This window comes from Mauremys mutica, chromosome 2 (genome assembly GCF_020497125.1).
Source record: "Mauremys mutica isolate MM-2020 ecotype Southern chromosome 2, ASM2049712v1, whole genome shotgun sequence".
NCBI classification, from domain to species: Eukaryota; Metazoa; Chordata; order Testudines; family Geoemydidae; genus Mauremys; species Mauremys mutica.
In genome coordinates this window covers 292,951,988-292,964,843 of record NC_059073.1, presented here as the reverse complement: position 1 = coordinate 292,964,843, position 12,856 = coordinate 292,951,988, and the positions used below count along the sequence as shown (strand labels likewise).

The following is a 12,856-nucleotide window of genomic DNA, read 5'->3' as shown; positions in this document are numbered from 1 at the left end:
ATTTTTGCCCTTCTATGTTGCTTTGATCTATGAAGGCCTGAAAGGGTTTTTACAAGGTAAAGAATGTAAGAGTGGCCATCCTGCATCAGACCAAAGGTCCATTCAGCTCAGTATCCTGGCTTCCGACTGGCCAATGCCAGGTGCCCCAGAGGGAATGAACAGAACACGCGATTAATCACACTGTTAAACAGTAATAGAATACCATTTATTTGGATGTTTTCTACATTTTCAAATATATTGATTTCACTTACACCACAGAATACAAAGTGTACAGTTCTCATTTTATATTAATTTTTATTACCAATATTTGCACTGTGAAAAACAAAAGGAATAGTATTTTTCAATTCACCTAATACAAGTACTGTAGTGCAATCTTTATCATGAAAGTTGAACTTACAAACGTAGATTTATGTACAAAAAATAACTGCATTCAAAAATAAAACATTGTACAACTTTAGAGCCTACAAGTCCACTCAGTCCTACTTCTTGTTCAGCCAGTTGCTCAGACAGACAAGTTTGTTTACATGTGCAGGAGATAATGCTGCCTGCTGCTTGTTCACAGTGTCACCTGAAAGTGAGAACAGGAGTTCGCATGGCACTGTTGCAGCTGGCGTTGCAAGATATTTATTTGCCAGATGTGCTAAAGATTATATGTCCCTTCATGCTTCATCCACCATTCCAGTGGGGACACGTCCATGCTGATAACAGGTTCTGCTCGATAACAGTCCAAAGCAGTGCAGACTGATGCATGTTCATTTTCATAATCTAAGTCAGATGCCACCAGCAGAAGGCTGGTTTTCTTTTTTGGTTGTTTGGGTTCTGTAGTTTCTGCATTGGAGTGTTGCTATTTTAAGATTTCTGAAAGCATGCTCCACACCTCATCCCTCTCAGTTTGGATGGCACTTCAGATTCTTAAACCTTGGGTCAAGTGCTGTAGCCATCCTTAGAAATCTCACATTGGTACCTTCTTTGCGTTTTGTGAATATGCAGGGAAAGTGTTCTTAAAATTAACCATGTGATGGGTCATCATCTGAGACTGCTATAACATGAAATACACCTCTACCTCAATATAACGCGACCCGATATTAACACTAATTCGGATATAATGCGGTAAAGCAGTGCTCCGGGGGGGTGGGGCTGCGCACTCTGGTGGATCTAAGCAAGTTCGATATAACGCAGTTTCACCTATAACGTGGTAAGATTTTTTGGCTCCCGAGGACAGCGTTATATTGAGGTAGAGCTGTATATGGCAGAATGTGGGTAAAACAGAGCAGGGGACGTACAATTCTCCCCCAAGGAGTTCTGTCACAAATTTAATTAGCGCATTTTTTTTTTTTTTAACAAGCATCATCAGCATGGAAGCATGTCCTCTGGAATGGTGGCCAAAGCATGAATGGGCATACGAATGTTTAGCATATCTGGCAAATAAATACCTTGCAATGCTGGCTTCAAAAGTCCCCTGCAAATGCCTGTTCTCACTCTCTGGTGACATAGTAAATAAGAAGAGGGCAGCATTATCTCCTGTAAATGTAAACAAACTCATTTGTCTTAACGATTGACTGCACAAGAAGTAGGACTGAGTGAACTTGTCGGCTATGAGGTTTTACCTTGTTTTGTTTTTGAGTTCAGTTATGTAACAAACAAATCTACATTTGTAAATTGCACTTTCATGGCAGAGATTGCACTTGTATGAGGTGAATTGAAAAATACTATTTCTTTTATTCATTTTTACAATGCAAATATTTGTAAAAAAATATATATATATACACTGATTTCAATTACAGCACAGAATACAATATATATTCAAAATGAGAAACATCCAAAATATTTAATAAATTTCAATTGGTATTCTATTGTTTAACGGTGCAATAAAAACTGATTAATTGCGATTAATTTTTTTAGTCACGATTAATTTTTTTGAGTTAATTGGGTGAGTTAACTGCCATTAATCGACAGCCCTAATTTAATTATATTATGGTTCTTCTTCGAGTGGTTGTTCACGTCCATTCCACATTATATGTACACGTGCACGAGCGTTGGAAACTTTTCCCTTAGCGGTACCCATCAGGCCGGCAAGGCCCCCGCCTGAGCAACGCCATTGCACCGTGCATATATACCTTCGCTGGCCCGCCCCCAGTTCCTTCTTACTGTCTGTGGTGGCATTGGAACAACCTCTTGCTCTCCTACGAGAAGCAGTCCCTTAGTTTTAGAGTACTTAGCTGCTATCAGTTGGTTAGCATTCTATTGTGTGGACACTTAGTAGATTAGGTGCTTGGAGACTTCCAGCACCTGCCCCGGGGCATGCCGCAAGCCCACGGGTTTAAGGCTTGCGCCATGTGCCACAAGCCTATGCCGGTTAGTGACCCCCACGACTCCTGTCTACATTGCCTGGGGGAAGCACACCAAACAGAGGTGTAAGATTTGCAAGGCGTTTAAGCCTAGAACAAAGAAAGAGAGAGACTTTCGCTTGAAGCAGTGGTTGATGGAGGCAGCGCTGCAGCCATCAGACCCGGAGCGCCTGATGCCGGCTCCAGCCTCCTCGGTGCGGAGTGCCCCGGAGTCGTCAAGAGACCCGATGCCAGACAAGCACCACAAGCCGTCGGCCCTGGAGAAAAGTAGGCCCCGGCACCGCTCATCCTCCCCGGTGCTGCCCAAGGCCAAGCCAAAAGAAGGGTGCAGATGTTCCCCACAAAGGAGACCGGTGCCATCTAAGTGCCCGGGCACCAGAAAGAGCGGGATGGACATTGTACCGGTGCCGGCACCGGTGGCACTGGCGCCACAAGTCCCTCTGAACTCCTAAATGAACTCAATGAGGACGACGGGCTCGAGGGAGTAATGGATCAGCCCTCCACGCCTGACACCTTTGAAGCGGCAAAGGACCTCATTGAGTTGTTGGCGGTGAGCCCCCTCCCGATCAGGGCGAAGCCTCCGGCACCTGAGCCCATGGTGCCGTCGAGGGGAAAGCTGGCAATGGTGCGCTGTTCAAGGTCACTGTCCCGGCATCGCTCCCCGCGTTGGTCCCGGTTGAGCATCGAGTCTGCGGACTCTGTTACCCCTGACGCAGAGGGAAGCCTCAGTACCAGAGACGAGTCAGCGCACGGGGTTAGCGCAAGGCACCCGACGCTCTGCAGCACCCTCCAAAGACCGGCACCAGGAGAAGGCGATCCGGCCATCGCCATTACAGGCTGCAGTTCTCCTCCCTGCCTACCCCCCACCCCCATTCCCCGTCCCACTTCAGGGACCCTTTTCACGAGCACCTCCTGGAAAAGGAGGTTGGCACACTCCTAGAGGAGGGGGCAGTAGAGTTGGTACCAAAGGACCTAAGGGGGAACAGGTTCTACTCCCGCTACTTCCTCATTCCCAAGGCCAAAGGAGGCCTTCAACCCATTCTGGACCTGCGAGGGCTCAAGTTCCTGGTCAAGGCCCGGTTCCGCATAGTCTCCGTGGGCACCATTATCCCTTCCCTGGATCCACGGAACTGGTACGCTGCCCTCGACATGAAGGACGCGTACTTTCATATCGCGTTCCACTCAGCACATCACTGATTCCTGTGCTTCACTGTGAACCAAGAACATTACCTGTTCACAGTTCTCCCATTTGGCCTAGCTGTGGCCCCACGGGTGTTCACAAAATGCACGGTGGTAGTGGCGGCCTTCTCGCGGAGGCAGAGGGTTCAAGTTTACCCATACCTCAATGATTGGCTTCTGGTGGGCTGGTCTGAAGAGCAGGTTCGGTCCCACGTGCAAGTGGCCCTGAGACTACTCCACACGCTGGGGCTCCTGGTCAGTGTCTCCAAGTCCACCCTCATTCCAGCACAGAGAGTGCAATTCATAGGGGTAGTCCTAGATGCGGTACAGGCAAAGGCGAGCCTCCCAGTATCACGATTCCTGGCCATCCAGCAAGCAGTGAACTCTCTGTGCCAGTTTCCCACTACCACGGCCAGATGCTGCCTGAGGCTGCTGGGCCACATGGCAGCATGCACACATGTGGTCAGTCCTGCCAGACTGAGACTCAGGACGCTGCAGGCTTGGCTCGCTTGTGTATACTGCCAAGGCAGGGACCCCCTGGACTTGGTAGTGACAGCCCCAGGGGACGTGTTAGACTCCCTAAGGTGGTGGCTGTCCCAGACCGCGGTTTGCAAAGGCATCCTCTTTGCTGCACAACAGCCGGACCTGAGACTTGTGACGGACGCATCAGACCTCGGATGGGGTGCTCACCTAGGAGACCTCAGGACTCAGGGTGTGTCGTCAGGGGCAGAGCAATCGCTCCATATCAATGTGAACGAGCTCAGGGCTGTTCGTTTAGCCTGCCAGACCTTTCACGCCACTTTGAGTGGTCACAGCATGACAGTTCTGACAGACAACACGACTGCCACGTTTTACATAAACAAGCAGGGTGGAGCCTGCTTCTCGCCGCTCTGCCACTAGGCTCTCCTCCTCTGGAACTTCTGCATAGCCCACGCCATTCACCTTGAGGCATCACATCTTCCGGGGGAGCAAAATGGGCTGGCGGACCACTTCAGCAGGTTGTACTGCATGCATGAGTGGACGCTCAGAGCGGACGTCATGTATTCGCTCTTCCGCAAGTGGGGGTTTCCCTGGGTAGACTTGTTTGCCACCAGGGGCAATGCCCAGTGCCTGCAGTTCTCCTCGTTCCAGGGCCACAGCCCAGGCTCAATAGCAGACGTGTTCATGGTCCCATCGGGAGGGGAATTGAAATACGCCTTCCCTCCCGCTTCCTCCGGTGCACAAGGTCCTGCTCAAGGTGTGCAGGGACGAGGCGGCAGTCATCCTCATCGCCCCGGCCTGGCCCCGCCAGCACTGGTTCACCACGCTCCTGGAGCTGTCGGTGGAAGCCCCAGTAACCCTGCCCCTACACTGGGACCTCATAACGCAGGACAGAGGGTGGCTCCTCCACCCTGACCTGCAATCATTGCATCTGACGGCATGGAAGCTCTGTGGCTGAATGCTCTGGAGAGCTAGTGCTCCTTTCCTGTGCAGTGGATTCTACTTGGTAGTAGGAAGCCCTCTACCAGGGCAACTTACCTGGCCAAGTGGAAGAGGTTCTCATGCTGGTGTAGGCCCCAACAGGTTCAGCCATGCCAGGCTCCGGTGCCAACCATTCTAGAGTACCTACTGCACCTCAAGCAGCAGGGGCTGGCCCCGTCCTTACATCTGGCGGCCATCTGCGCCTTCCGCCTGGGGTTTTCCCACCCAATGGTGGGGCAGTTCCTTAAAGGACTGGAGAGGGTGTTCCCTTACTGATGCCCCCCAGTTCCTCCATGGAATCTCAACTTAGTCCTTTCTAAGTTCATGGGGCCCCCGTTCGAGCCACTTGCCCCTGCTCCCTCCTCCACCTTTCCTGGAAGGTGGCATTTCTGGTGCCCATTACTTCGGCCAGAAGGGTGTCTGAGCTGAGGGCATTCACCTCGGAGCCGCCATATACAGTATTTCATAAAGACAAGGTGCAGCTCCGCCCACACCCCAAGTTCCTCCCAAAGGTGGTCTCACAATTCCATCTGGGCCAGGACATGTGTCTGCCGGTGTTCTTTCCCAAACCCCATGCGGACCCGAGTCACCGCAGCCTGCAAACCCTGGATGTCCGTCGAGCATTGGCGTTCTTCTTGAAGTGCACCAAGTCCTTTCGTAAATCCACGCAGCTGCTTGTGGCCATGGCAGAAAGGATGAGAGGCCTCCTTGTGTCAGCGCAGCGGATCTCCTCCTGGATTACAAACTGCATTCGGACGTGTTATGACCTCGCAGGTGTTCCGGCCCCGGTGGTCACGGCCCAGTCAACCAGGGCACAAGCAGCTTCAGCGGCTTTCCTGGCGCAGGTCCCGGTCCAGGAGATCTGCAGAACAGCCACCCGGTTGTCGGTGCATACCTTTACGACCTACGACGTGGTCAACCAGCAGGCCCGAGAGGACGCGGTGGTTGGCAGGGCGGCCCTCCGGTCTATTGTTCCGTGACTCCTACCCTCCTCCGAAGGTGAGCTTGTGATTCACCTAATGTGGAATGGACATGAACAAGCACTCAAAGAAGAGAGAATGGTTACCTACCTTTTTGTAATTGTTGTTCTTCGAGATGTGGTGTTCACGTCCATTCCACCACCTGCCCTCCTACCCCTCTGTCGGAGTCGCTGGCAAGAAGGAACTGGAGGGGGTCAGGCCAGCGGGGGGTATATATGCATGGCACAGTGGCACTGCTCAGGCAGGGGCACCGCCGGCCCGACAGGTACTGCTAAGGGAAAAGTTTCTGACGCTCGTGCATGCAGCACACGTATACCTAATGTGGAATGGACGTGAACAACACATCTTGAAGAACAACAGTTATGAAAAGGTAGGTAACTGTTCTTTACTATTACCAAGCGGTCCAGCTAAATTCGCCTCTTGGACCAGATCCAGTGCTCCACTTAAGACTAAATCAAGAATTGCCTCTCTTCTTGTGGGTTCCAGGACTAGCTGCTCCAAGAAGCAGTTATTTAAAGTGTCAAGAAACTTTCTCTTCAGTTGTCTAAAAGTCTTCAGTTGTGTGGTTTGGATTTTTTCTTTTGTTTTTTTCTGTTAATTGCATTAGATGGTCAGGTTTCATTTAACCTAAAACTCTGAATAGTGAAGTTCTGAAATGGCAGGAACCAAGAGATTTAAAGTTTGGCAACTGAGAGGGGAAGGGATTGGTAGTTGACTTTTTAAACTTGTTTGTTTGTTTGTTTTTGGCTGCTCCTATTTAACTTTAATGACTAATGAAAATTTTGGACAAAAACATTTTTGTTATACATTTAAGCCCCCTGAGCTGAGGTATAAGGGTTCACACTGCTCTTAAAACCCCAAGATGTCCTGTGACAAAACCAGAAGAAATGAGACTTGAATTCTAAGTCCAATTTTTAAAAAAATATTTGTAGATCATTTTTAAGCATTTTCATATTTAATGCTTTTGGTTTGGGACAGCAAATTGTTAATTACGTGACTGTATAGTAACATCTTCTGCAAACTGCAGCGCCTGTTACAGAATTTAAAAAGATGTGTATAAATGGGTCACTAACCTCTCTAATCTTACTAACACATGAGGGCCACAAACGTGTCATTTCTAGCACCTCAAATTATCTGAAATGCATCTGTTATATCAATATGGCAAAGCAAGCCTGCATAAGAAAAGGAATTAAGAAGACTATCCATTTGAAACTGTGGGAGGAATTTAAATGGACAGAGTCCAATTTTCTGAGCTGGAATTTGGTCAGGACGCAGGACCCCTACTAGGATGTTACTTCAATATTGACTTGAGAAGGCTACTATCTCCTAAATCACTAAGACCACTTCCTGCAGCACCTAGGTGTTTCCATAGAGGTATCATCCTGACCCAACCCTCTTAACTTGACAGGTTTAGTGGGATCATCACAAATATGGTACAGCTACATCTTAAAGTTATCACTTGCAGAGAATTTGTCTTATCTGTTTTAGACAAGCAGGACTGTATGGGAAAAGGCGAGGTCAGAAAGAAGAGGATGAGCAAGAAGATCTTACCAAGGACATGGAGGACCCAACACCTGTACCGAACATAGAAGAAGTGGTACTTCCCAAAAATGGTAAAGTATTCACACACAAGATGTTAGCTGCACTGGATTTTGTGAATGGTAGACCACTAAATGAACAGCAGACACTATATTTTCACTGTATATTTTAGCCAAATCTTTGACATATTGTCTCTACAAGTAGCCTTCCTTTTGGACTGTGTGGCCATGTGGCTTTATTTAGACAAGGCTTTGGAATGTGGCACTCTTCTGAAGCTGAGGTTACCCCTTTTATCACAATTTTTTTCTTGAAATAAGTTTATGAAAATTCAGTTAAGATAAGTGAATAACAAGCTAAATATTAAAGATTGTGTTTGCCCTGTGTATTCGAGTTAGGTTGTTTGCATCTAAAAATCTACATCAGGAGCAAAGAGATTATAAATGATGTGTCCAAGGTAACACATCAAGGTAGAAGACCCAGGAATAAAACCAAGCAGTGCTGATTCCCAACCTCCTGCTCCAAACCTTTTGAAAACAGTGTTTCTCATTACAATATACATTGGGTGAAAAGTAAAGCAGCAATACACTGCATCCTCCTAACACTATCCTTAACAGCAAAGCATTCTGGGTGTTCATCATTGTTTGAGTTTAACATAGTTTGGAGCCAAGGTACAACAGACTTTATCAATAATTAATATTCATAATTGTTTTGTGGGCAGTAGAAGTATAGTATTCATATCACTAAACAAAGCACGTTCTCCAGAATATGTAAGAATAAAAGGCTGTGGCAGTACTTCAGCCCTGAGAAGAAGGCAAATCAGCTTTTTATTAATTAGACACAAACAGGAGATCTGTTGTCCTCTGAGACTGCACAGGATCAGCTGACCTCTTTTGGACTGTATGCATGTGACCAACAAAGCAAACGGACACTCTGACCTGATAGATGTAACAAATCCAGGCACATGAATCTCACTTCTACGTTAATGGCTGTAAACTCCTTTTCGCTATCCATCATAGAGGATCTCCAGGGACAGCTATATTTGGGAAATGTGTGAAAGAGAGAGCTCATGCTTTTGTTTCTTAATCTTCATATTTTGCATCTTGAATGTTCAGCATTCCAGGATGGGATACCAAAAAGTGTGAATAAAGTTACTTAAGTCAGCCACAGATGTAAGATTTTTCATCATCATTCTGGGCCTTCCCTTTAATTTTCTGCCATCCTTCCTCTTACCTTGACCATCACAAGTTGTCATTGTGGTACCCTACCTGATGGACTTCAGATTTGATTACTTTTTTTCTCTCTGCATTGGTCAGTCATAAATGTGGTTGATTCAAAAACAGGATATAAACATTAATGTAGTACAGTGTTTCTCAAACTGGGAACGCCGCTTGTGTAGGGAAAGCCCCTGGTGGGCCGAGCCGGTTTGTTTACTTGCCCTGTCTGCAGGTCCTGCCGATCGCGGCTCCCACGGGCCGCGGTTCACTGCTCCAAGCCAATGGGAGCCGCTGGCAGCGGCGTGGGCTGAGGGACGTACTGGCCATTGCTTCCAGCAGCTCCCATTGGCCTGGAGCGGCGAACCACGGCCTCACTAACTGAAGTGAGGTCCTTTATAAACCAGGTGCCCTGATTAGCCTGCCTGTCCTAATTAATTTTAGTAACTTCTTAATTGGCTCCAGATGTCCTAATTAGCCTGCCTGCCATAATTGGTTCCAGCAACTTCCTGATTGTTCTTCTCAGGGAAAAGGGACCTGCTTAATCTGGGGCTAATATATCTACCTTCTATCACTCTCCTGTAGCCCTCTGTCCTGATCCTGTCACAATATTCATAAATTATCTGGAAAAGGGTCAACAATGAGATGGCAAAAGTCGCAGACAGTACAAAATTACTCAAGATAGTTAAGTCCAAAACTGACAGCAAAGAGTTACAAAGGGGTTCCACCAAACTGGTTGACTAAACAACATTGAATTTCATCTGCTATTTTGCTAAGTGCAAAGTAATGCACATAGGAAAAAATCCCAAGTATACATATAGAATTATAAGGTCTAAGTTAGCCGTTACCAGGGGCGGCTCCAGGCATCAGCACGCCAAGTGCGTGCCTGGGGCAGAAAGCCATGGGGGGCACTCTGCCGGTCGCTGCGAGGGCGGCAGGCAGGTTGCCTTCGGCAGCATGCCTGCAGAGGGTCTGGTGGTCCTGCGGCTTCGGTGGACCTCCCGCAGGCGTGCCGCAGAATCCGCAGGACTGGGGACCTCCCGCAGGCAAGCCGCCGAAGGCAGCCTGCCTGCTGTGCTTGGGGCGACAAAATACCTAGAGCCGCCCCTGCCGTTACCACACAAGGAAGATCTTGGAGGCATTGTGGATAGTTTCTTGAAAATGTCTGGTCAGTGTGCAGCAGCAATCAAAAAAAGTTCAGTGTTGGGAACCATTAAAATAGATGAAACACAAATATAATGCCAATATATAAATCCATGGTATGCCTGCACCTTGAATACTGCGTGCAGTTCTGATTGCCCCATCTCAAAAAAGATTTTTTAGAATTGGTGAGGGTACAGAGAAGGTTAACACAGATGATCAAGGGTATGGAACAACTTCCATATGAGGAGAGGCTAAAAAGATTAGGGCTGTTCAAAGTAGAAAAGAGATGACTAAAGGTCTATAAATGATGAACGTTATGGAAAAAGTGAATCAGCGAAGTTTTATTGACCCTGTTTAGAGTGATTGCACACATCCTTGCCATTTCAGCTGGTGCACTGGTGTCAGATTTTTTTCCCCTTGGCGGTACCCATCGGGGTTGCGCATATGCCCTCTGCCTCATGCTGCTGCATGATGATACAAAGGTCAGAGCTTCCCCCAAACCTCCACAGTTCCTTCTTATTGCCTTTTACAGTTGTTGAAGCATTTTTCCTTGTTATTGCAAGTTTTCCCTTGTTCTTAGTGTTATGGCCAGTTTAAGTCCACCAAGTAGAGTACTAGTTCATTCAACCAGATCTCTCTCAGCCTCTGCAACCTTTCTAGTCCGTATGCTTGTCGTATACATTTGTGGAACTGCAACTTGGTTTTTAGAGCACACTTTTGCCTCTCATTATGCCATCTTGCAACAGTTTAGAGATGATGCTAGCTATGGATGTGTAGTCCTTCAGTCATTATTCAGGGAGACTCTGATCCCACTTCTCAGTTGAGCTATTTATGTGGTACCTGAGGCATAACGGACTTGTGCAAATCACTCGAAAAAGAAAAAAATGGTTACTCTCCTGTTCTGTAACTCTTGTTCTTCGAGATGTCTCACATTCCATGACCCCCCCCCCTCCTTCTTTTCTTACCGGAGATTTCCCGGTAAGAAAGAACTGAAGGGATTCAGAGCTGGCTCTGCCCTTTATATCCTCACACAGCAACATAAGGCAGCAGAGGGTGACTGCACCAATGCACTGGGCATGTGAACACCTGAAGTAGAATGGACATCACTGTGGATAACTAACTTGTGGAACTCATTGCCATGAAATATTGTGATTGCCGAAGCATAACTGCGTTCAAAATAGAACTGGATAAAGTCATGGAGGATAGGTCCATCAATGGCTATTATCCAGGATGGTCAGGGATGGTAACCCGTGCTTGGGGCAACCCTAAACCTCTCACAATCAGAAGCCAGGAGTGGAAGATGGGTAGATCGACTCTATAATTGCCCTCTTCTGTACACGCCACTGAAGCTCTGGTACGGACCACTGTTGGAGACAAGATACTGGGCAAGATGGACTATGGTCTTATCCAGTATGGCAGCTCTTGTGTTCTTAGAGAGGTGATTTGCCCATGGTCACACAGCAGGTTAGTGACAAAGCCAGAAATAAAACCCAACTATGAGTCTTATCATTTTCTTGTTTACTAGACCACACTATCTCCTATGAACATAATAAAATCCCTCTTGAACAATTGGCTAAGTACAGCAATGAGAAGAGGGGTAGGTCCTTAATTTCAGGAGTTAGGCTCCCAAGTGTCATTTGGCTTTGGAAATCTACCTCTGAGTTGTTGGTTTGTTTGGGATTTGTTTTCTTCTTCCTGAAACAAGTATGGTCACTGCCAGAGGTGGGATACTGGACTGCATAGACCATTGTTCTTTTATGTGTTGGTAGTTCATATGGCCGTCAGTAATTAGCGTATTTTAATTTTTTTAATCTGAAGTACAGTAGGTCAGTTAACTGTGATATGGGATTTGGAACATGGTAGTTTGAGGTAGTTTTGGTGGCTTAGATCTAAGGATACTGCACAGTGTGCACCAGCAATAAACTTCAGCCACAGCTACTCCGGAGGGAATTCGGCGCCAAAAAATTAAAAATTCTGCGCATAACGTTTTTAAATTCTGCATATTTTTGTCCAAATAACACAATATAATCATGCCAGTTTCAATTATTTTGGTAATTTATTTAAAAATATCTGTCAGCAAGTATGTCTGTAGCAATACAGACAAAAAAAACCTAAGGTAATTTTTTTTGACAAATAGATTCCTTGCTAGGCATATTAATACAGAAGTTTAATTCATTTAAACTACAATACAGAAACGTATTTCCCGCATCCGTCAGAAGCAGAGCAAAAGCTTGGGACTGTCAGGGGTAACGGAGGAGCTGAGGGAGAGGGAAGGAACCTGGGAGTGAGCCTGCAGGGTTGTTGGATGTGGGTAGGAGAAGTATGAAACAGTTGTTTGGGTTTTGGGGTTTTTTTTGTTGTTTTTGTTTTTTTGAGGGAGGGTTGTTAGGGAGTTGGGGAGCCTCCTTCATGCAGACCCTGGCTGACCCCACGCCTTTCCCATTCAGTGAGGCACATCTGCCCCTGTCTCTGTGTGGCCCTGCACCTCCACTCCCATTCAACCCTTGGCTCAATGCTCTCATCCCACTAACTCCTGAGCCTGCTCCCCAGTCTGTCCCCCTCCACTAGCCCTTCTGCACTCCAGTCTGTGACTCCCCCAGCAGCCCCATGTGCCCCGCGCTGCCTGTCCAAACCTGGCTCTGCAAGCAGGGTGCTGTGATGAATGCAGCCAGCTGCTGGCTGTTCTCGTACCACAGTGGCATCTGGTGGGTGAAAGGTGGAACTGCAGCACTCCTCTAGCAAAGTGAATTTTCGGGGGGGATTCTGCCCCAGACATGAATTCTGTGTGTTTGCAGTGGTGCAGAATTCCCCCAGGAGTACACAATGTGGAGAGCCCAGCATATCTGTAGTAATGTATGGGGTTGGCCTTTTCTCCCCAATAAAACAAAGGTATGCTAGTGTGGTAGGTGAGACAGGTGTGCTTGCTAGGGAACATTGTGTGCTAGTAAGGATTGAATCTTGATAGAGGCGGCACAAATGTCACATTTTCAATTTT

General features: G+C 47.2%; 1 protein-coding gene across 1 annotated transcript in view; it reads left to right on the top strand.

Moving 5' to 3' along the window:
• The window catches only part of SMARCC1 (SWI/SNF related, matrix associated, actin dependent regulator of chromatin subfamily c member 1), a 147,336-nt gene that overhangs the window by 43,703 nt on the left and 90,777 nt on the right, over positions 1-12,856 (top strand). Inside the window, exon 11 of the mRNA XM_045004886.1 lies at positions 7,457-7,581. Within this exon, the coding sequence (XP_044860821.1) occupies positions 7,457-7,581 (125 nt within the window). The remainder of the gene's footprint in view (positions 1-7,456; positions 7,582-12,856) is intronic.